This window comes from Pinus tabuliformis, chromosome 6, assembly GCF_031772625.1.
Source record: "Pinus tabuliformis cultivar Carrire ecotype Pingquan chromosome 6, CPIR1, whole genome shotgun sequence".
In the NCBI taxonomy this organism is placed as follows: domain Eukaryota; kingdom Viridiplantae; phylum Streptophyta; class Pinopsida; order Pinales; family Pinaceae; genus Pinus; species Pinus tabuliformis.
This window is the reverse complement of record NC_142292.1, coordinates 296,556,074-296,578,687: the sequence shown is the minus strand read 5'-3', so window position 1 is coordinate 296,578,687 and position 22,614 is coordinate 296,556,074. Positions and strand designations below refer to the sequence as shown.

Genomic DNA, 22,614 nt, shown 5'->3' with positions numbered 1-22,614 from the left:
ACACTCCTGAACCTTCACTATAGGGTGAACAATTACTTTCTGAGAGATTAGTCAACATTAGGGATCAGTTCAAGAAAGAGAAGGGGAAAATAAGACAGGTTATGGAGGAAGAGATCATGGCCTCCCAAAGTTTAAGGAGGAGTTCTAGAATCAAGGGCAAAGTAAGGAAAACAAAATAAAAAGAAACTCCATTCATAGATTTGGGAGAGGAAACTCCAACTCAGTCTCAAGACAATATCTCGTTTGAGCAGAGCCCACAACACTCTCCTCAACCAAACTTTGAAAGTAACCCAAAGAGAGTCTCTCCAGGGATTGACCCAATCCAACAACATATTTATGATTATATTGAGTCACTGGAGCAAAAGAATACATCAGTGGATCAAGGGACTTCATCCAACCCTGAGCAGCCAGCTACATCACAACAGAATTTGACTAGCTCACTTAAGTAAGAAATTTATGAGCTAGATGTTTTAAATAGGCATATTCAGAAGGAAAATGAAGCCTTAAAAGAACAAAACAAGCTGGATAAAATTATCCATGATAACACAATGCTTCATTTGGGTCTGTGGCATAAGAAGAACAGATTAAAGAGTAAAAACAAGAAGCTAAATAGGGCTCTCATTAACCTCAAGTATAGATTCCTCATGAGGAAACCTAGGATAGCAGTTGCAGCAAAGAGAAGCAAGAAAAGGTTGGATGTTTTGGCTAAAGTCTTAGAGTAGATGTAGTAGAAGGATGGTGTTTACAATTTTGATTGCATGGGGACATGCAATAGTCTCACAGTGGGGGTATGTTGTGTTCCAAAACTGCCTCTCTCTTAAGCAACTTTCTCATCCTTCTTCCTTTTCTTTTCCATGAAAAATGCATCCTTAATCATCAAAATCCATTGCACATTGCCTCAAGGAGTATATTTCAATGATTTACAAGTTATATTGTTATGTTTTCTATTTGAATAGGTTTTTGGCTTTCAACTACAGAATGCAACCACATTTCGCAGCTAATCGGCTGTTCCGCAACCATTTCCACGGTTTTGTAGGTTACAGGTGTCAAGAGAGGAAATAGACCACATGGGTACCTTGGAAAATGTCAAAGCATGGATTGTATCCTATCCATTTGGCCTAGATCGATGAGGAGGACTCCAGTCAAAGGGAAGTCAATTGTAAGAGACCTATGGCAAGTAGGACTCTGTTTTCACACGATTCTCAGTGATGGATCCGAGATAGTCTCTTGAAGCCAAGGACCTCATCTGCCACCTGCACAAACAGAATCCAACAACCACTATTAGAATATTTATGTTCCAAGGCAACCAAAGACAAGAATTCTGCATACACTACCTGTCTACGTGTTTTGCTATAGTTGCTTTCTCTCTTCAAAACAGTTGTATATTTTTCCTATAAATACTAGCATGTAGAACGCAAAACAAGTTCAAGTTTTTTCTTATGTAATAGTGCAAATTTCTGCTTTGTAGTGTGAAAAACGTAGTGCTCTGTTTTAATGTAACAACTTTGTTTTCAATGGATACCTGAAGCGCTTCTGAAGTGTTGATTCCGTGTTGATAATCCAAGACTTTGCAGAGGGCCCCTGCGTGGTCAAGGGTACATGTTTTTATTTATGTTTGTCTTTTTAGTTTAATTGTAAATTCACTGTGTTTTTTTTATCATGTTCATAATCGTTTTCTAACTCTGTGTATCATGCAGCTTATGTCATTTTTCACTAACTCAGAGTAGTTGTATTCTAGCGTAGATTAGTCCTTTGGTTTTCATTGCTTTTTAGTTTCTTAACTGTAGCTTTAAGTTGATATAAGTAGTGTAAATTGATTTATTTCATCAGCTGTTCATTAGTTTCTAGATGCTAAATTAAGCTGTTCAAATTCCATTTTCTTATTAGTATAGTCACTCATGATATAAATGAATGTTTCCAAAAGCCTTTCAGTTGAAGGTTAATCCTAAAACTAAATGGTGAAATGTTGTATTTATGAATGAGTCTTTCATTACAATTGCCGTTCATTAGTTTTTGAGTTAAGTTGTTCAATGGCATTTCCTTATTAGTTTAAGTAACTCATGTTATAAATGAATATTTTCAAAAGTCTTTCAGTTGATGGTTAATCCTAAAACTAAGTGGTGAAATGTTTCATTTGTGAATGAGTCTCTCTCTGCATTTCTGTTATGTTTACTTTTCTTAGAATAGTGAAGAATGAAATCTCTCAAGAATGCTATCACAAGGAGGTAGTGCTCTCTAAATTGTGTAGCAGAGTGACAGAATTACTTCATTTAGCTTTGCTTTCATAATAGAATAGTTGCAACTTCGTTCTCAATTATGGTTTTTCACTTAGTTTAGCTCATGTCTACTTTTCTTAGAATGATGAAGAATGAAATCTCTCACATTGCTATCATAAGGAGGTAGTTCTCCCTAAATTATGTAGCAGAGTGACAACAATACTTCATCAACCTTGCTTTCATAATAGAATAGTTTCATTTTCAGTTTTAGTTTTTCACTTAAGTCTAGCTGCAGTTCCATCTTCAGTTGTTCATTAAGCTTTAATTTTGCAATAGATTAGACAGTAGAGGTAATCTTATTTTCATTTTTGGTTTATCATAGATAGCTGCAATCTCATTTTTTTGTTTAATTTTTGGTTTTGAATTGAGTAGATAGTAGTTTTAAAGTCCTTTCAGTTCATGCTTTGGAAACAATCATAATAGCAAGAAGAGAAGCTCTGTTTTCATTTTCTTGTTTACAAACTTTACTTCCAAATTTGGCCTAAAAGCACTTTTAGATATCATTTCATTCTTAGTAGCAGTAGATTAAGATTTTGTAGACTACATTGCAGAACATTAGGAATCAAAAGAACAAAACCCAAAAACAAACATAAAACTCAAAAAAACAGTGAGGTAAGAGGGTCATCTTGCACATATAGTGCACCACACTTCATCAGTTTACGATACCCGGATTGATAATTTATGTAGCAATTTAGGACACTAAATTGACTGAACATTTTGGTGTCGTTGCCGGGGAAGTGTAACTAGGTAGCCTTATCTCTTACATTCATAAAAAAAAAACAACAAAAACAATAAAACAAAACAATGACATGCATAGAGAAAGAGATTCTAGGGGTAGATTTATAGCTAGGGGTAGAAGTTTGATTTTCACAACTCCACCTACTCCACCAAGAGTTAGGAAAGATACACCTCCATCCCAGACTCATACTCCCAGCCTTAGGATTCCTGGAATTCAAGGGGTAGCAACTCAGTTAGAAGATTCTCCCACTTCATCTACTAAAACAAACCTAGGAGAGAAGACCTTTTTCACTTCTACAGGCGAGCCTATTGTAGTTGAGGAAGTAGGAATACCTAGTGAAGAAGAAGAAGCAGAAAATCTCTCCCCTAATCCATTAATAGAAGAACCAGAGGACTCTGAAGAAACTGTAATGGTAGAAGAAAAACAAGATGGAGAATTCTCACTGTTTGGAGGAGGGGGTAGAGGGAGAGGTCGAGGTAAAAATGGAGGAGGCAGAGGAAATAGGGAAATAGATAACTCATTTGGATTCCCTATAGTAGGTTAGGAAACACATACCACAATGAAAAACATCTCACCATCTTTCCTCCCAAACTTTTATGGGTTGAGAAGTGAGGACCCTGAAACATTTTTATTTGAGTTTGAAGTCTTGTGCATAACCTATGATTATTTAGAAGACTCTCAAAAACTCAAATTGTTCCCTTCAACACTAAAAGGGGATGCTTTGAAATGGTTTATGGGGTTAGTCACTCAATCCATTAGAACTTGGAATGACATGAAACATGCATTTTTGGATAGATACTTGGATTATTGTATGCCTACTAATCATAAGGATGAGGTATTCAAAATGATGCAAAAGGAAGATGAAAACTTAAAGGATTTTCTTGAGAGATTCAACTACAATTTGAAAAGAGAAAAAATGAACAATTTAGATGAAGAAACTTTGAAAACTCTTTTGTTAAAGGACATTAGAGATGAATGGATAGATATCCTTAACATGATGGAGAAGGTAGACATCTCTCAACTTCCATTGAGTGACATAGCAGAACTATGTGTTCATCTCTCAAGAGGGAAATCTAAAATTGGGAAAGGACGAAGAGATCCTTCTCTTATTAGAGCAAACAAATCTGCAACCAGATCTGTAAGTAGGGTAGAAATTGGTAATATGCTTGATGAGTTTAAAACTGACATTTTAGGGAGCCTTAGTGAGCAGCTAGACACCCTCAAAATCCAAAACAAGTAGAAAACAGATGCTAATGCCTTAGCCATCTTTTGTCCAAAATTCTGAAAGAAACATGCTCTAAGGGAATGCCCTTTAGATGCAAAAATTGTAGAAACTTGTATGATTTGTTCAGAAATTCATGAGACCAAAGATTGTCCTTCAATCCGAGGTCTTAAGGTTGTCTTTCAAGAAGAAACAGTCCCAAATTCTGTAGAACCTCTTTGTTTTGTTGCAAGAATACCTTGGCAGGGGCAACAGAATCAAGGATTTAACAAAATGTACTTTCAGCCCCCACCAAACTGAAATTCTTGGCAACAACCTTGGCATCAACCTAAAACTCAGTATCAATCTCAACCATGGGCACAAGGGGTAAAAAATCCTTATAGAAGGTTTGTTCAATATTATCAATGTCCTCCATCTTATGAGAGCTATCCTCCCCCACAAAATCAACAACCACAATTTCCAAATCGAAGCCCTCATTTTTCATTGCCATTTCCACAACAACCTCCACAACAAAGTCAAAACCAAATCAACTACCAGCCCAACCATTGCCAAACCCCAATAATAAAAACCCTTAGAATGCTTATATGGTAGAAGGGCAATAGTTTCCTACTTACATGATTGATCCTCTAGATCTTAATGATGTTCAACTTAGATCTGGTAGGATATTAGAAAAGGAAAAACCTTCTATAGATATTCAAGAACAAGATGCTTCTGAGGAGGATTCTCTAAAAGTCAATAAAAGTTTTGATGGGACATCCATCCAAAACCAAACTAGTGAAAAAGGAAAACAAAAAGAGTCAATAAACACAACTCCTATAATTGAGCAACCAACATCTACTTCTACACCACCTTTTCCTGAGAGATTACAAATTGATAGAGGAGTAGAAAAACAGACCTTGTTGCCCAATTATGACTTCTTAGATGAATTGAAGAATGTTTGTATCAAAATTCCTTTGTTACAAGCCATTAGAGAAATTCCAATTCTAGCTAAGACAATAAAGGAGTTGAGCATCAAAAGACCAGGAAGGAAACCAAGAGAAACAAAAAGAATTCACTTGATAGGAAAGATACTAGATATCATGATGGGCAAGATTGCCATGCAGAAATATGTGTATTCAGGAAGTCCAATTGTCAAGACACATATAAATGGGATTGAAATTTCAAACACATTGATTGACTTAGGGGCAATAATAAACATTATGAGTATACAAATTATGGAGCAGCTTAAAATTCCTAACCTTCTTTACACACCTACCTTACTGCAACTTGCAGATAGATCAATAATCAAACCGGATGGTGTGCTAGAAGACATTTCAATCTCCTTAGATTCTTGGGAATATCCTGTTGACTTCATGATTTTAACTCCCAAGAATAATCTAGGAGGACACCCACTCATATTAGGAAGACCTTGGTTGGCCACAACTGATGCTTTTATTAGTTGTAGATCTGGTGACATGTACATTTCTGATGGTAATTCAACAAAGAAATTTACTTTGTATCCTCCAGCAAAAGCAATCACAGAAATAGATGACAAGGAATGGATCGATGATGAAGATGTTATTCAACCTATCTTTACTATATCAAAAGTTAGTGAAGATAGTCAAATTTTGAACACATTTGAAAATTTTGAAACATCTTCAGAATATGATCATGCACAATTCCAGGAAAAATCTAATGTTGAATACTTGTCATCTAGGCAGATGTCTCTCTATTCTATGGAAGAGTTTGGCAGCTCTACAATTGAAATTTTTCCAGGTAGGACATTGAATGTAAATAAAAAATTGGAGAAACTAACACAAGATGAGCTAACCAAAATATTACAAAAACATTCCACTGCATTTTCATGGGAATATACTGACGAGAAAGGTATTGATTCTAAGACTTGTATCCATCATATCTATATTGAGGAAAACAGTAGACCAATTAGACAACCTCAAAGAAGGATGAATCCAAATCTTATGGAGATTGTGAAGGAAGAGCTCCAAAAATGACTCAATGTAAACTTCATTTACCCAATTTCAGATAGCCAATGGGTTTCTCCTTTGGTAATTGTGCCTAAAAAGAATGGGAAATGGAGGGTGTGCATTGATTACCGAGAATTGAATAAAGCAACCTTGAAAGATCACTTTCCTTTGCCCTTCATAGATCATATTAGATACATTAGTAGGTAAGAAGCATTTCTCATTCTTGGATGGTTTTAGTGGTTATAATCAAATTTAGGTAGCACTTGAGGATCAAGATAAAACCACATTTACTTGTCCATGGGGAACTTTTGCCTACCGAGTGCTTCCTTTTGGGTTATGTAGTGCACTAGCAACATTCCAAAGAGCAGTACTAGGAATTTTTTTCTGATCTAATACATGATTGTGTAGAGGTATATATGGATGACTTTATAGTCTATGGTAACACATTTGAAGAAGCTTTGGAAACTTTGGAAAAAGTCCTTAAAAGATGTAAAGAGACAAACCTTTCACTAAGCCATGAAAAATGCTTTATGATGTTTACAGAAGGTATTGTAAACATTTCAGGAGATGGGATTAAAGTGGACAAATCAAAAGTTGAAGTCATCTCTAAGTTACCAATTCCAATTACCAAAAAGATGTTAGAAGTTTTCTAGGATTTACAGGATATTATAGAAGTTTTATAGAAAAATTTACCAAAGTAGCATCTCCACTCTTCAAATTTCTTACAAAAGATTGTGAATTCAAGTGGGATTGCCAATTAGCATTTGAAACCTTGAAAGCAAAAATATTTGAAGCACCTATCTTAAGAGGACCAAATTGGAAACTTCCTTTCCATATTTCTACAGATGCTTCAGATACAGCTATAGGAGCTGTATTAGGACAAAAAGATTTGATTCCTTATGCCATTTAATACACAAGTAAAAAGTTGACTCCCACTGAGTTGAATTATACTGTGACTGAAAAAGAATTCTTAGTTGTTGTTCATGCAATTAACAAGTTTAGACACTATATAATACACTATGAAACTTTTGTTCATACAGATCACTCTGCAATTAGATATTTGATGGATAAACCTATTACTAATGGAAGAGTTACAAGATGGCTTTTACTTTTGCAAGAATTCAACATTATTATGCTAGATAGACTTGGAAAACAAAACACAGTTGCTGATTTCTTGTCCAGGATTCATAATATCAAAGAAGACTTTCCGGTTGAGGATAAGTTTCCTGATGAATATCTATTTGCAGTAACTACTCAAACTCTTTGGTTTGTAGATGTTGCTAACTACTTGGTTACATGGAAGTTACTTTCACATTTATTTCCTAGAGAGAAAAGAAATATTATTCAATATAGTGCAAGATATTCATGGATCACTAACAAATTGTATAAAATAGGGCCAGATCTTATGATCAGAAGGTGTGTCAGGGAAGATGAAATGCCTGATATTCTCAAAGCAAGTCATGATGAGCCGTGTGGTGGACACTTTGCTAACAAGAGGACAGCGTATAAAATCCTTTCTTTAGGATATTATTGGCCATCCATCTTCAAAGATGCTAAAGAATACGTCAGAAGGTGCGACAACTGCCAAAGGGTAGGGAAACCTGCCCCCTAAAATGTAATTCCATTACAACCTCAGGTACTTATCGAACTCTTTGAAAAATGGACTTTAGACTTTATTGGACCTATTAATCCTCCATCCAAGCAGAAAAAGTATATATTGGTATGCACTGATTATGTCAACAAATGGGTAGAAGCCAAAGAATTACTTTTTGCTAACGAAAAATTTGTAGTTAGTTTTCTTTTTGAGGATATTTTTACTCGCTTTGGTGTTCCAAGAGAAATTGTGATAGATCAGGGAACTCAATTCACATCCAACATGATGGAGAGGCTTATGGAAGAGTACAAGATCAAGCATAGGAAATCCACTCCCTATCATCCACAAGAAAATGGTCAAGTGGAGTCTACAAATAAAGTGATTGAAGGAATCCTCACCAAGACTGTGCATCTACATAGAAGAGATTGGGCAGAAAGGCTTCCTGAAGCCTTGTGGGCCTATAGAACTACATGGAGGAACACAACAGGACATACACCCTATGAACTTGTTTATGGGAAGCAAGTCCTGTTCCCCATAGAGTTCCAAGTCAAAACTTTCAAGATGGCGGTCCAGTTGGGGATGGATTTATCAGAAGCTCAAAAGCATAGACTGGAGCAGTTGAATGAACTTGATGAAATCAGACAAGAGGTTGTTCAAAGAACTGGTCTAGTTCAACAACAGAGGACTAAGTGGCATGATAAGTACATCAAAGACAAGAAGTTTCAAGAGGGAGATTGGGCACTGTTATTTGATTCAAAGTTTAAGGATTTTCAAGGAAAGTTTCAAACTCATTGGCTTGGGCCATATGAGATTGAAAAAGTTTTCAGTAATGGAGCAGTAAGAATCAGAACAATAGATGAGAATCAAACTCCTCTCCTTGTGAATGGTCATAGGTTGAAAATTTATCAAAAACCAATCTCAAAGGAGGAGTTCATCAAGATCTTTCAAAATAATTCTGAAATGAAGTTGGTGAAGAAGAATCCTTCTTCTCCACCAACTTAGTCTTTTCTCATTTCATCATATCTAAAAAAAAATATAAAAAAGAATTAAAAATAAAAATAAATAAATAAATAAATTGTATAAGGTTGAAAACCAATCACTGATTGGCATGCTTATACAGAAAATATAGGGTGAAAATCAGAAGACTCTGACACCCTATATTTTCCAAAAAAATGGTGACTCATTATGCATTGTCTTACTTCATTCCATCCTATTTTACTTCTGCAAGTTTCACTCCACTCCATCACCATATTCCACCAATAAATTTTTCTTCTTCAGCATTTCTTCCATCTCCATTTTTCATTTCCATTTTGTCATATTTTCATCTACATAGTCATATCCATTTCATTCATTCATAAAGTCACATTTTATTCTCTGTTTTACATTCCACAGCTGTTCTGTAGCTGTTCCAGTTCCGTAGCTGATCCTATTCTGCAGCCAATCTGACTCCGCAGTAACAATTTGATCATTAGTTCAAGAATAAAGAGGCCAGTTCATAATAAATTTTATATGTAGGTAATGAAGGAGAAAACAACTTTTGAAGACATATCAACATCTAAGCACCTGAAGAAGCAAACAACAAAAGGTTAGCAAGCGGAAAGGTATGGTTCTAGAGGTAAGCACAAAAACTTATTTCAAATAGCAATATAAAACATAAATTGTATAACTCGTATAATCACACACTACTCCTTGACTTGTCATCATAAGATTTGATTGTCGTGATTATTCCACCATGCATTCTGACTTAAATACCTAACGGTCTCATTATTTGATCTTGTTTTTAACTCGTACTTCACTGTACTTCTCTAGCACACCTATTTAACGGCTAGATACATGACATAACCTAATTGGATACGGCTCTTCACAACCCTATTGTTCCTTTATTACATCGAGTTCCACGCTTATACTTCTGCAACCTTCTTGTGTATACAAGCACTTGGATACGTTGAGCACTCAATCATTCATTCTGTTTTTGATTCTCTCTGTGTATAAAAATACTTTGTTTTCCACATAGTTTACAACCACCATATATCTTCTGCACTATTTCATGCATATTGTTTCATATACCATATATGTTTTATCTCCGTCATTTTCCTTCTACACACTTTGTTATTTCATCTCCATATCTATAACCATTTTTGCTTCCATATACCACTGTCGTATACACAGTCTTCTTCACGCAGACAATGAAGGTAAATTTGAAGAAAAACAAAGAATAAGAGTGATGGGTCTCATTGTTAGAACAAAACCTATAGGAGTGAAATATATGGAAGGTTATCCTCAGTTGAAAGGGATGTTGAAGAAAGCTGGTTGGCTGAGTTTTATTGAGAAATTCGATGGTCACCATAAAGAGATCACCAAGTCATTTGCTAGATCGTTTGATGGGATGGACATGGAGATTGGTGACATAAAGTTTACAGTGACCGAGTCTTTAATTGTTGCAGCAACTGAGCTACAAAAGGTTGGAGAGAGGTGGTTCAAGAATAAAGAATTCCATGATGAAAATTGGAAAGTCATTCCCAAAATCCAGGTATGGACACTTCAGTTTTTAAGAGAGGAATTCCCATCTCCGCACTTATGGGTAAATGCAGTAGCATGCTATTAATTGTACAAAAATTTATTACATGCGAGGGTAGATTCGGTTTCATGTATGTGTATCAGAAAAGACTATTGATGATTTTTATTGAAAACGGAACCTTCAACCTCCCATTCTTCCTGTTGAATAGTTTAAAGAGAATGGCCACTACTGTTCAAAAGAAAATGGAAGACATAGAAACTAATATTTATCACCATGGTCTCATAAAAGTTCTAGTTGAATATCACTTAAAGAGTGTAGGAGACACATGGGAGAACTTTCTGATCAGAAACTTTTTCCATGGTCCACTAGAATTACCTGAAGGAAGTTCTATGAAAAAGAGTAGGAGAAGGAAAACCAGTCTTACAATTCAAAACACTCCTATAGCTTCAGCAAAAGAAAACAGTGAAGAAGAGTCTCTCTCTGAGACATTAACATAGATCAGAAAGCAGAAAAAACGAAGAAGAAATATGAAAGGAAAAGTTGAGGAAATCCATAGAAACACTCCTGAACCTTCACTAGAGGGTGAACAATTACTTTTTGAGAGATTAGTCAACATCAGGTATCAGTTCAACAAAGAGAAGGGGAAAAGAAGACAGGTTATGGAGGAAGAGATCATAGGCTCCCAAAGTTTAAGGATGATTTCTATACTCAAGGGCAAAGTAAATAAAACAAAATCAAAAGAAACTCCATTCATATATTTGGGAGAGAATACTCCAACTCAGTCTCAAGACAATATCTCATTTGAGCAGAGCCCACAACACTCTCCTCAACCAAACTTTGAAAGTAGCCCAAAGAGAGTCTCTCCAGGGATTGACCCAATCCAACAACAGATTTATGATTATATTGAGTCACTGGAGCAAAAGAATACATCAGTGGATCAAGGGACTTCATCCAACCCTGAATAGCCAGCTATATCACAAGAAACTTTGACTAGCTTCTTAAGCAGGAAATTTATGAGCTAGAGGTTTTAAATAGGCATATTTAGAAGGAAAATGAAGCCTTAAAAGAACAAAACAAGCTGGATAAAATTATCCATGATAACACAATGCTTCATTTGGGTCTGTGGCATAAGAAGAACAGAAAATTAAAGAGGAAAAACATGAAGGTAAACACGACTCTTATTAACCTCAAGTATAGATTCCTCATGAGGAAGCCTAGTATGGCAGTTGCAACAAAGAGAAGCAAGAAAAGGTTGGATGTTTTGGTTGAAGTCTCAGAGAAGATGCAGTAGAAGGAGGGTGTTTACAATTTTGATTACACGGGGACATGCAATAGTCTCACAGTGGGGGTATGTTGAGTTCCAAAACTGCCTCTCTCTTAAGCAACTTTCTCATCCTTCTTCCTTTGCTTTTCCATGAACAATGCATCCTTAATCATCAAAATCCATTGCACATTGCCTCAAGGAGTATATTTCAGTGATTTACAAGTTATATTTTTATGTTTGTTATTTGAATAGGTTTTTGGCTTTAAGCTATAGAATGCAGCCACATTCTGTAACTAATCGGCTGTTCCACAGCCATCTCCACAATTTTGTAGGTTACAGGTGTCAAGAGAGGAAACAGACCACATGGGTACCTTGGAAAATGTCAGAGCATGGATTGTATCCTATCCATTTTGCCTAGATCGATGAGGAGGACTCTGGTCAAAGGGAAGTCAACTGTAAGAGACCTATGGAAAGTAGGACTCTGTTTTCACACGATTCTCAGTGATGGATCCGAGGCAGTCTCCTGAAGCCAAGGACCTCCTCTGCCACTTGCACAAATAGAATCCAACAACCACTATTAGAATATCTATGTTCCAAGGCAACTGAAGACAAGAATTCTGCATACACTACCTGTCTACGTGTTTTGTTATAGCTGATTTCTCTCTTCAAAACAATTGTATATTTTTCCTATAAATACCAGCATGTAGAACACATAAAAAGTTCAAGTTTTTTCTTATGTAATAGTGCAAATTTTCGCTTTGTAGTGTGAAAAACTAAGTGCTCTGTTTTAATATAACAACTCTATTTTCAATGGATACCTGAAGCACTTGTGAAGTGTTAATTCTGTGTTGACAATCCGAGACCTTCCAGAGGGCCCCTGCGTGGTCAAGGGTACATGTTTTTTTTTTTGTTTGTCTTTTTAGTATAATTGTAAATTCACTGTGTTCTTTTTATCATGTTCATAATCATTTTCTAACTCTGTGTATCATGCAACTTATGTCATTTTTCACTAACTCAGAGTAGTTGTATTCCATCGTAGATTAGTCCTTTGGTTTTCATTGCTTTTTAGTTTCTTAACTGTAGCTTTAAGTTGATAGCAGTAGCATAAATTGATTTATTTCATCAGCGGTTCATTAGTTTCTAGATTTTAAATTAAGCTATTCAAATGCCATTTTCTTATTAGTATAGTCACTCTTGATATAAATGAATGTTTCCAAAAGCCTTTCAATTGAAGGTTAATCCTAAAACTAAATGGTGAAATGTTGTATTTATGAATGAGTCTTTCATTACAATTGATGTTCATTAGTTTTTGAGTTAATTTATTCAATGCCATTTCCTTATTAGTTTAAGTAACTCATGTTATAAATGAATATTTTTGAAAGCCTTTCAGTTGATGGTTAATCCTAAAACTAAGTGGTGAAATGTTTCATTTGTGAATGAGTCTCTCTCTGCATTTCTGTTATGTTTACTTTTCTTAGAATAGTGAAGAATGAAATCTCTCAAGAATGCTATCACAAGGAGGTAGTGCTCTCTAAATTGTGTAGCAGACTGACAAAATTACTTCATGTAGCTTTGCTTTCATAATAGAATAGTTGCAACTTCGTTCTCAATTATCTTTTTTCACTTAGTTTAGCTCATGTCTACTTTTCTTAGAATGATGAAGAATGAAATCTCTCACATTTCTATCATAAGGAGGTAGTTCTCCCTAAATTATGTTGCAAAGTGACAAAAATACTTCATTAGCCTTGCTTTCATAATAGAATAGTTTCATTTTCAGTTTTAGTTTTTCACTTAAGTTTAGCTGCAGTTCCATCTTCAGTTGTTCATTAAGCTTTAATTATGCAATAGATTAGACAGTAGAGGTAATCTTATTTTCATTTCTGGTTTATCATAGATAGCTGCAATCTCATTTTCTCATTTAATTTTTGGTTTTGAATTGAGTAGATAGTAGTTTTAAAGTCCTTTCTGTTCATGCTTTGGAAACAATCATAATAGCAAGAAGAGAAGCTCTGTTTTCATTTTCTTGTTTACAAACTTTACTTCCAAATTTGGCCTAAAAGCACTTTTAGATCTCATTTCATTCTTAGCAGTAGTAGATTAATATTTTGTAGACATTGAAAAACATTAGGAACCAAAAGAACAAAACCCCAAAACAAACATAAAACTCAAAAAAACAGTGAGGTAAGAGGGTCATCTAGCACATATAGTGCACTACACTTCATCAGTTTATGATACCCGGATTGATAATTTATGTAGCAATTTAAGACACTAAATTGACTGAAAATAGGGCAAGGTCTCCTTCTCTTTCATTAGCATCTATTCCTATGAATTTACATCTAGGAAACATGGCCTCGAGGAGGTCAGTAATGGTGTCAGCAGGAACCAGAGTTTCTTGGAGAAGGATGATATCAATGGGAGAGGTATGAAATAGTCTGCGGAGGGCTAGTTTTTTTTCCGGTTCTAGCCAACCCTCTGCAATTAAGGGAGGCAATCTTCATGAAGGGGGGTCAGAAGGGGGGTTCAAAGCTCTAAGTGCCCAGTGAATGGTTGATTAATTTCCCAAGGCAATTTCACCTCCGGCTCGAAATTGAGCCTTTGAGAGGGAGGAGGGTCGACCCCGCAGAAGCTTGGGAGGAAAGGGGGTTAAAGAGGGATCAAGGCCAATATAATCCTGGGTTATTATCTTTTGCTTAGCCTTTGATCGGGTTCGGTACCAAGGGGAAGGAGGACCTACTACAGGAATAAGAATGAATTCGCGGGGGGGGGGGGGAAGGGGTGTTGGGATGGCTTCAGAGGAGGCGAGAAATGATGAGGGAGAGGGGACGACCAGAGGGGATTGAGAGGGAGGGTTTACAAATTATTTTAAAGAAAAATCTACTGGAAATTCATTTAATCCATCAATATCATGATTACAAGAGGGAGTAGGAGAGATTGGTCGCTTACCCGAAGAAACCACCGACCCAGCAGCTGCTCTTGCCCTGGTGAGAGGAGGGGAGGGAGGTCGAAGCGGAGGCCTACCACATTTCTTCAGGGTCCCCTGCGAGAGAGACATGTCTGATTGAGGTGGTTCACTTTGAATCCCGTCATCCTTGTTATGGGGCTACTCCCCCTGATCCTGGTCTGTCTTCGGGGGAATTTTCCTCCCAGCTTCTCCCCTATCCTTGTTTTTGTTGAGAGGGCAGTCCTTGAAGAGATGCCCAACCTTATGGCATCTCCTACATCTGAATGGAACCCCTTCATAGTCTAGGTTCTGCCTTCGAGAGAAGTTCCTCCATTGGATTGTGATATATTCTTGAAGCCCATCACTGGTGTCAATGTGTACCAGAATTCTTGCATACGCCATTCTTCCTGTCGAGAGGTAGGTCTTGTCATATTCCAGATAGGTGCCCAGAGAGTTCCCGATATGCCTAAAGATGTCTTCTGACCAAAACTGAAGAGGCAGGCTGGGTAGTCTAACCCAGAGAGGGCTAGCGCCAAGCTGTTCTCTTTCTGGGTCGAAAAGTGGTGTCCATCTCCGAAGGAGGACTGGGGCTTGCTCAATATGCCAAACCGCTGAAAGAACCCAGTTGGTATGCTCTGCCCTGACAAAATGAAGTGCGAACCATCCTTTAACAAAAGTCTGAACCACTAGTGGTTCGGCTAGATGATGCCCCCAAACCTCTGTGGCCCACTGCTTCAATCTGGTAGCACTGTAAAAATGGCCCCTGACTCTTCCAACCAGTACTCGCTCAGCTGTGTCCATCGCCTCACTCCACTGGAAATCCTCACCCAAACTCAGGAAAACCTCCAAAGCTTTTGGTCTTAGGACCCTTTGCTTCTTTACTTTCCGGGTTCCTTCATCCGGTATGGGGTTCTGATGGGTTTCTCAGGAAGGGTTAGTCTCAGGTGCAGGGTCGCCCAAGGGAGGATTAGTGGGAAAAACCCCCGAGATGGGTGGGATTTCAGTGATATTGCCAGAAGGGGGGGCTGATGAGGCCGACACAGGCAGCCCTAAATCAGAGGCGGCAGGATCACTGTTGGTCATTGCAGAGAGGACGCGGGAGCCGGCGGAGGAAGGGAAAGATGAGATACCCTCAGAGGAGATGCCCAGACTGGGATCTAGGGTTTGATCCATGAAATTTAGGGTAGAAGGGGACAATGGCTGGGCTGTGAGGTCAGGAATGGAGGGGGAGGCCTCTGAGAGTGTAGCCATCGAGCACGAGGGCCCTGAGATCAAGGGAAGCGAGGCAACAATGTCAATGAATTCATAGCCATAATGGAAACTGCTTGTCGGGTTAACCTGGGGAGAAGTCCAGATGGAGGTACCCGCTAGTGGGTCTTCCGAGTAGTCGACTAGGTCCTCCATAACCGTTGCTATATTTCTGCACCAGCTACCTTCAGAAACCAAAGTCTCCTGTCGTTGTAGTGACCGGGTAACAGGCGAGGGTTTGTCGAGGAGGAGGGTAAGGGTAAAAATCCAAGCTGTAAGAAAGGAGGAGTGATCGTGATGGCGACAAACGGGAGCAGTGTGAGAGTAAACGAGGCTGGAGTACGGGAGGGCGGAGAGTGTAGCAACATAGTCAGGCGGCTGTAGGCGTGGAGCAGTCTGCAGGTTTCGGTTGAAACCCTAGCCCCATTCCTTTCATCGTTTCTCCGTCGTCATCCGCAAAAAAAAAAAAAACTAACTGGTAAAATTGCAATTGTCGTTGTAGTTCGAATTGAACAACGAGTTTCTGGTCGAGCCCTAGTGTATATTCAATCAGAGAGAAGTAATATTGTAGAGGTGAGTTATCACCCAAGATAAGGTGCAGTTGAAGCACTTTTCCCTAGATGAGTCCACTTGGGAGGATGAAAAGTTCATGAGAGAAGCATACCCAAATTCGTTCTGAAGATGTGAAAACATTGGGACAGTGTTTTTTCTGAGAGGGGGAAGATGTAATATCCCCTCATATATTTTAAATAATAAGTTACTATGGTTAAAAAACATTATGATGTGATGCATACCTTATAAAGGTCAAACCTCTCGAATTGTTATATGCATAAGAACTTTAATTTGCTTTATACCTAGCTTAGACTGTTATCTAATTTGATTTATACCTGGTACTGCACATTTATTTCCTTTGCTTATTATCCAACATAATTGAAGTGTGTTCAATTCATAGATGTTGCTTGGATTACTTTGTTTGAGTAGAAATTGAACAAGCGAGAAGACCTCTCCTAAAACAATTGAGTTCAACAATATTCCTTCATAGCTGATAGAATATGTTTCTTTTTGCACTTAGAGAATTAGGAGCTGTAGCAAAGAGATTTAAGATAAAAAATCCCAACAATCTAACATAAGTAAAATCACCCTCACATCATCTACAAACTAATTGGATAGAGATTAATTCCTAGGAAACTTAATCAACATCCCTAAGAATTACAACACTAATACAATTGACAAACATCGCCCCATCTTAAGTTTAGATCTTGACAAATACATAATGACCTAGTGAATAACTTCTAAGCACATATTGTGCACCTATACTTCATCAATCTATGCACCTTGGCTAACAATTTATGATTTCCAATTCAAGGACATTGAATTGACCAAACAATACTTATGGTTGAATTCACACAAAATGTGACTGCCATTAAAAATGTTTAAATGTTGCTTAGTTATACTTAGATTCACTTAAACCATTCAACCCTTGCATGTTTTCTATAATATGAGGATCGAGTAAATTTACCAAAATTCAAGTAAGTGATAAGGTGGTAGCCACGTTAAGACAATACTTGAATGGAAATGTTCAAAATAAAGTGAGAGTATCTCTTTTGAAGTTGTTCAAAACCACAAGCAAATTCTGTGTAGAGAATACTTAACATTGGCATCGAGGGTATCTGTGGAAATGTATGACCTCAATTCGAACCACATGGAGCATTTATTTTTGTGATACAAAGCTACAAAGAAACTATTTGAAATTTTAGTTCTTATGTTAGAAAAGCTACATGTAAACAAACTGAACTAAATTGTTATTATTTTAAGAGTGACAAAGATACAAAGTAATGGTTTCAAGGTCAACTTTTCAATTGCTAAGGCTTCAAGGTTAAACCAAGTATGTTTCAAATCCTACCTCTCTACAATGATAAACCCTACTACTAATTAAGCTTTTGAAAGACAACGAAAATCATGAATATTTCGAGTAGAGAAAATAATGGTTTTTCTTCTAAGACTGTCATAGTCCTTGCTCTAATGGTTTTTCTTCTAATACTGTCACAGTCCTTTGTTTTGAGACAATATGAAATTCATATTCTTGTCATATTTTTGAAAATTTTGTGCCAATTAATTCTCTCCAAACCTATAAAAATTTACAGTTTAAAAAACTATATTATTTATTAGGGTTTTATTGTAGAAACTTCAATGGCTATGAGATATCAACTAGAGGAATTTTACATTGATAAATTTAAAATAGAATATGACACCCTACTCCAAGAGGTAGTATGGACACAATTCTTCAATAACCTTAAAGTATTGAATGTTTTAGTGACAAAAGGATTTCTATACAATTTTGATGATTTTATAGCCAAAGTTGGAAAATTAGAACTACACCTCTCATAACACATAATTAGTCTTGCTACAAGCTTTCCACTGGGAGGGGAATGATGGTTTGAGAACATGCATCCTAAGGAGAAAATATGGACCCCCTTCCTTGAGAAGTCCATAAAATCAATGAATTGGACTAATGGTGTTTCAAGGAGTTGGCTTCAACACCCCTGAAATGAACTAGTATATTTGATTATGAAAAATATCACATGTGAGAGAAGGCACAACCCCATTTACTTGTACCATATTATATTACTTCAACACTTTAGCGAATATATCCCCATGAATATACCCTTCTACCTCCTCAACTGTCTTACAAGAATGGCCAAGAATGTATAGAGACAACTAGTAAATGAAGAAAGGATCTTATGCCATTATGCATTGATCAAAATAATAATTTGAAACGAGTTCAAAAAGTCAACAAAACGTGGAGAGGTTTCCTCATTCAAAACCAATTTATTGAGAAAGGTGATGATGAAGGAGTAGAGATGGAAGAATAACAAGTACAAGAAATACCTCCAGCAAAATCTCAAGTCAGAAAATCATAGAGGAAAACTAAATAGGTCAATATTAGTAGGAGAAGAATAACAAGAATGATGGCTAAGAAACAAGTAGAGGAAAATGAGGAGATTGCATGAACAAAGAAGATATTGCTAGGATTATTAAAAGAACAAGAATAAGATATTCCTCATTCAATACCTCTGCTCGACAGGTGAATCAATATCAAAAAAAAATTATAGATAAGATACAAGAAATGGAAGATGAAGATGACCACCATAACACAATTTATAAGAAATTTTATATAACTATTTTTGGATAACATAATGAGCATAATGAAGAACATGATACAATTTATGAAGAATATGAAATGACTATAAAGAATATGATGAACAAAAAGAGGAGGATCATACAACTTATAAAGGGCATGCTACAACTTATCAAGAGAATGATACAGTTCATGAAGAACATTATGAATATAATGATGAATAGGAAAAGGGTAAATCCTCCAATGGTCCAAAATAGAGGAAAGATAAGAAAACCAAGAAGTTAAAAGGGAAAGTGGAGGAAATGGAAGTCCTATAATGATACATGAAAATTCAAAATGAACTACGTAGAAATCAAAGTAGAATAAGTATTGAAGAGAATGAGAGTCTGAAACAGAAAAACAAAATATTAAGAGAGACACTATAGTCATGTCCAAACATGCATAAAAGTGGTTCCAACAGAAGAAAGCTTCGAGAAATAGGAACTAGAGTCTAAGGGTGTTATTACTCATTCAATAGGGACAAGTTTAGGAATAGGTTTAGAGACCAATTCAACCAAATGTTGATCTTCTTCTAAGAGAAACATAAGAAGAAAGAGATTTGAAAAAGTATTGGTTGCATGAGGACATGCAACATCTCTACTTTGGGGGAGATATTGGATGTGGTTTTTTATGTTCTTTTTTTGTTAACCAAAACGCTAATCCAACCTAATAAACTTACTTTATAATACATTTTATCTACTATATCCTAATTTTGGACTAAAAGTGCATCAAAAAGGTATTTGAATGATTTTCTCCGAATTCATGAATTTTTGACAATATTTATGCATTAAGAAATAAACCTTATAAGGAAATTACAAGAAAATGGGATTTCTAGTAAATACTCATTTATTAGGACATGTGTAGGACAACTAGACAAATTCTAGAATATAGATTTTGTTCTTTATGAACCAGAGATGGAAGAATACCTACTGGTTCCCCAAAAATTGACTCACACGTTCTTGGTCAATGGTTGGTCAACATATCCTATTTGGAATAGAATACTCTGTTTTAGCCTAAAATTTAGAACAATTTTTATATTTGAGGATTTTCACCTAATTTGGAGGCACTCCAAAGGTGGAGCTAGGCCCAAGTAACTAACTAAAATAGAATTTTAGTTGATGGTTAGAGATTTTATGGAATTTCAGTTTCAAAACTTTGTGTATAAGTACCCAAGCATGTAAAGACTTTCATAAGTTTGTAAGTTGGTAATTTTCAGATTTCAGTCTTGAGAACTTTGGCTTTAGTTTTAAATCTCCAGAGTTGTGTTGCAGTTTTGGAGATGTTTATTTCATCAATGTATGAAGCTTGTTGAGTTTTCTTAATTGGTAGTCTCAAAGGCCTGTATGCTAAGGAGTGGAGCCCCCCCACACTTTCAGCTTATACACTCATTTTACTCGTTGTTTATCATATGTATTTCTGGTATATATTCTACATGTTATTTTTGTCATATTTATGATAAAAAACTTCCCTTTTCATGTGTTTTTATTTATCTCGTACATACTTGCAATTCCATGCTTGATATGTTCATAACTTGTTCATAAAGCTTGTTGCTCATACTCATTTTATTTATTATCTACACTTGTTTTTTGTTGTTGTATATATTTATTTAATTAGTCACTATTCATGAACAAAATTATCATTATCAATTGATGTACATGAGGATTTTTTTTTTTTTTGTGTTTTTTTGTTTTTTTAATCTTAGTTAAGTATATGATTAGGAGTGACCATCCCTTCGTCTCTTAAAAGTAGAAAATGCCGTAGTGCATTCATAACTCACCAAACTGGTATTGCTTCAAGACATCATAGATTTAGCTTTCTTAGATTAGTTAATGATTTGTGGACAAGACGATTGATAACTTAAGTATGAGATTAGGATTTCCCATCCCTTTCACTCTCACAAGTGGAAAAGACCATAGTGAATTCTTGGCTTCTCAAATAGTGTTGGATTGAGTAAAAAACTAGGAAACATGTCCAACCATTTGGCTCTCATACTAGAAAAGGCCCTAATGCATTCATAGTCCATCAAACTACACCTACTTGAGTATTGTTCTCAATTCTTGTAATTTACATTTCCAATCATTTGATTTTAGTGTAAATACTTGAAAATCATTTGAGCATGATAAGTAGAAGACTAGGAGTCAACCATTGCAACTTTGGGACCCTAGTGCATGCATAATCATCAAATAGATTTTGAGTGTAAGTGTGATTTTCTTTCAAAGAAGTGTGATTAGTATGATTAGATTAGTTTAATTTTGTAAGTTTTGTTTCATGTTTTCTTAACTTAAAATTTTAGAATTTTAAACCTTAACTTTTGCTAGTTGACTTGGACACTTCGTCTTAGTTTAACGTGACAAACCAACCCAGTCTAACTCCATAATATTGTAATGTGATTCTAAGTTTACAAATACCTAGATTGAATTAAATATTATGTCTTGATCTATGCCCATAGATTATCCTGACAAGGAAATAGTTTTGTAGAAGAGGTCTAGAAATATAAGACATGTTCAACATGACCTTTGGTAGATTGGGTTAAAAGGATAACTTTCAAGCAAAAAAAATTGGTACTCCAAGGAGAAGGTAGGGGAAAAATTTCCTCACCTCTTTTAGTAAAGATTTGGGGACCAAAATCCTTCCTAAATGGGGAGATACAATTCCTATCAGAACATCATATTATTTTTTATTATTCTTGATGCTTTTATATGGAAAATATTGGAGGAGTCAACTTTTAAGGTCATTTTAGTAGTAGATCTCAATTTGGAAAATTTGGGTTTGAAACCTTTCAGAGCTATTTTGAGTTATCATATGACATGTTTTTGGGCCAAAAATTTACTCATTTGTGTGAGGGCCATTGATGTTGATATACATTTAGAGACCTTTACAATGGTGTAATAATCACACCAATTTGCGATCATGTGCATAATTTATGCCTCCCATAAGTTGACGTACCCCATTGACCACCATGGTATGAGAGAATGTCATCGCATCCCCATTACTAACACATATGGGGTTATCTATGTTTAGGTTCGGTTTTCATAATGTATGATGTTGTAAAAGTATCAAAAATAATTTATTTTAGTCAAAATAAAATTATTTTTGTCATCTCCCATTTGGAAATTTAAAAGAAATAAAATTGATTTTTAAAAGTATATTTTTTATTGTGTCCAAGTAGACCAAGTCAACCCTCTAGAAGATAAGTCGGCTTGCCCAATAGTTGTGTCCCTTCGCTGATTTTTTTTTATAAATAGATCCAATTCATCTCCATCAAATACACACTTCGATGATTTGATATGAGGTAAGGAGGGTGATGTACTTGAGGCAAAATTTTGAGATTCTCTTAAGCATGCATACAAATATTTTGAGGCTATATTTCTCTATTATGATGTGATTTGTTGTGGCACCTTTCTCTGTGATGATGCAAGTTTTCGTGGAACCTTTCAAGCAATGATGCGAGCCTCCTATGGCACCTATCTCACTATGACATGTGAGCTACCTATGGCACTGCACTTCTTTCCTATCCGAGATTTTTGTAGCATTACACTCATGTGATATCTAAGATATCTATGACATTGCCTTTCTGAAGCTAAGTTTCTAAGGCTTTCTATATCTATGACGTGGCTTCTAAAGACATGCATGTATAAACAGATTGGTTGCCAAAAACATGGCAAAGATT

The 22,614-nt window shown here is 36.0% G+C and overlaps 1 protein-coding gene across 1 annotated transcript; it reads right to left on the bottom strand.

Moving 5' to 3' along the window:
- Positions 1-14,677: 14,677 nt before the first annotated feature.
- Positions 14,678-15,319, bottom strand: LOC149258505 (uncharacterized). The gene has a single exon (XM_089420389.1). It carries the CDS (start codon positions 15,317-15,319, stop codon positions 14,678-14,680), a length of 642 nt encoding a protein of 213 aa, XP_089276515.1.
- Between the last annotated feature and the right edge of the window lie 7,295 nt (positions 15,320-22,614).

Excerpts from the sequence above, each read along its gene's own strand:
- LOC149258505 (XM_089420389.1), bottom strand. The coding sequence starts at position 15,319 with ATGGACACAGCTGAGCGAGTACTGGTTGGAAGAGTCAGGGGCCATTTT.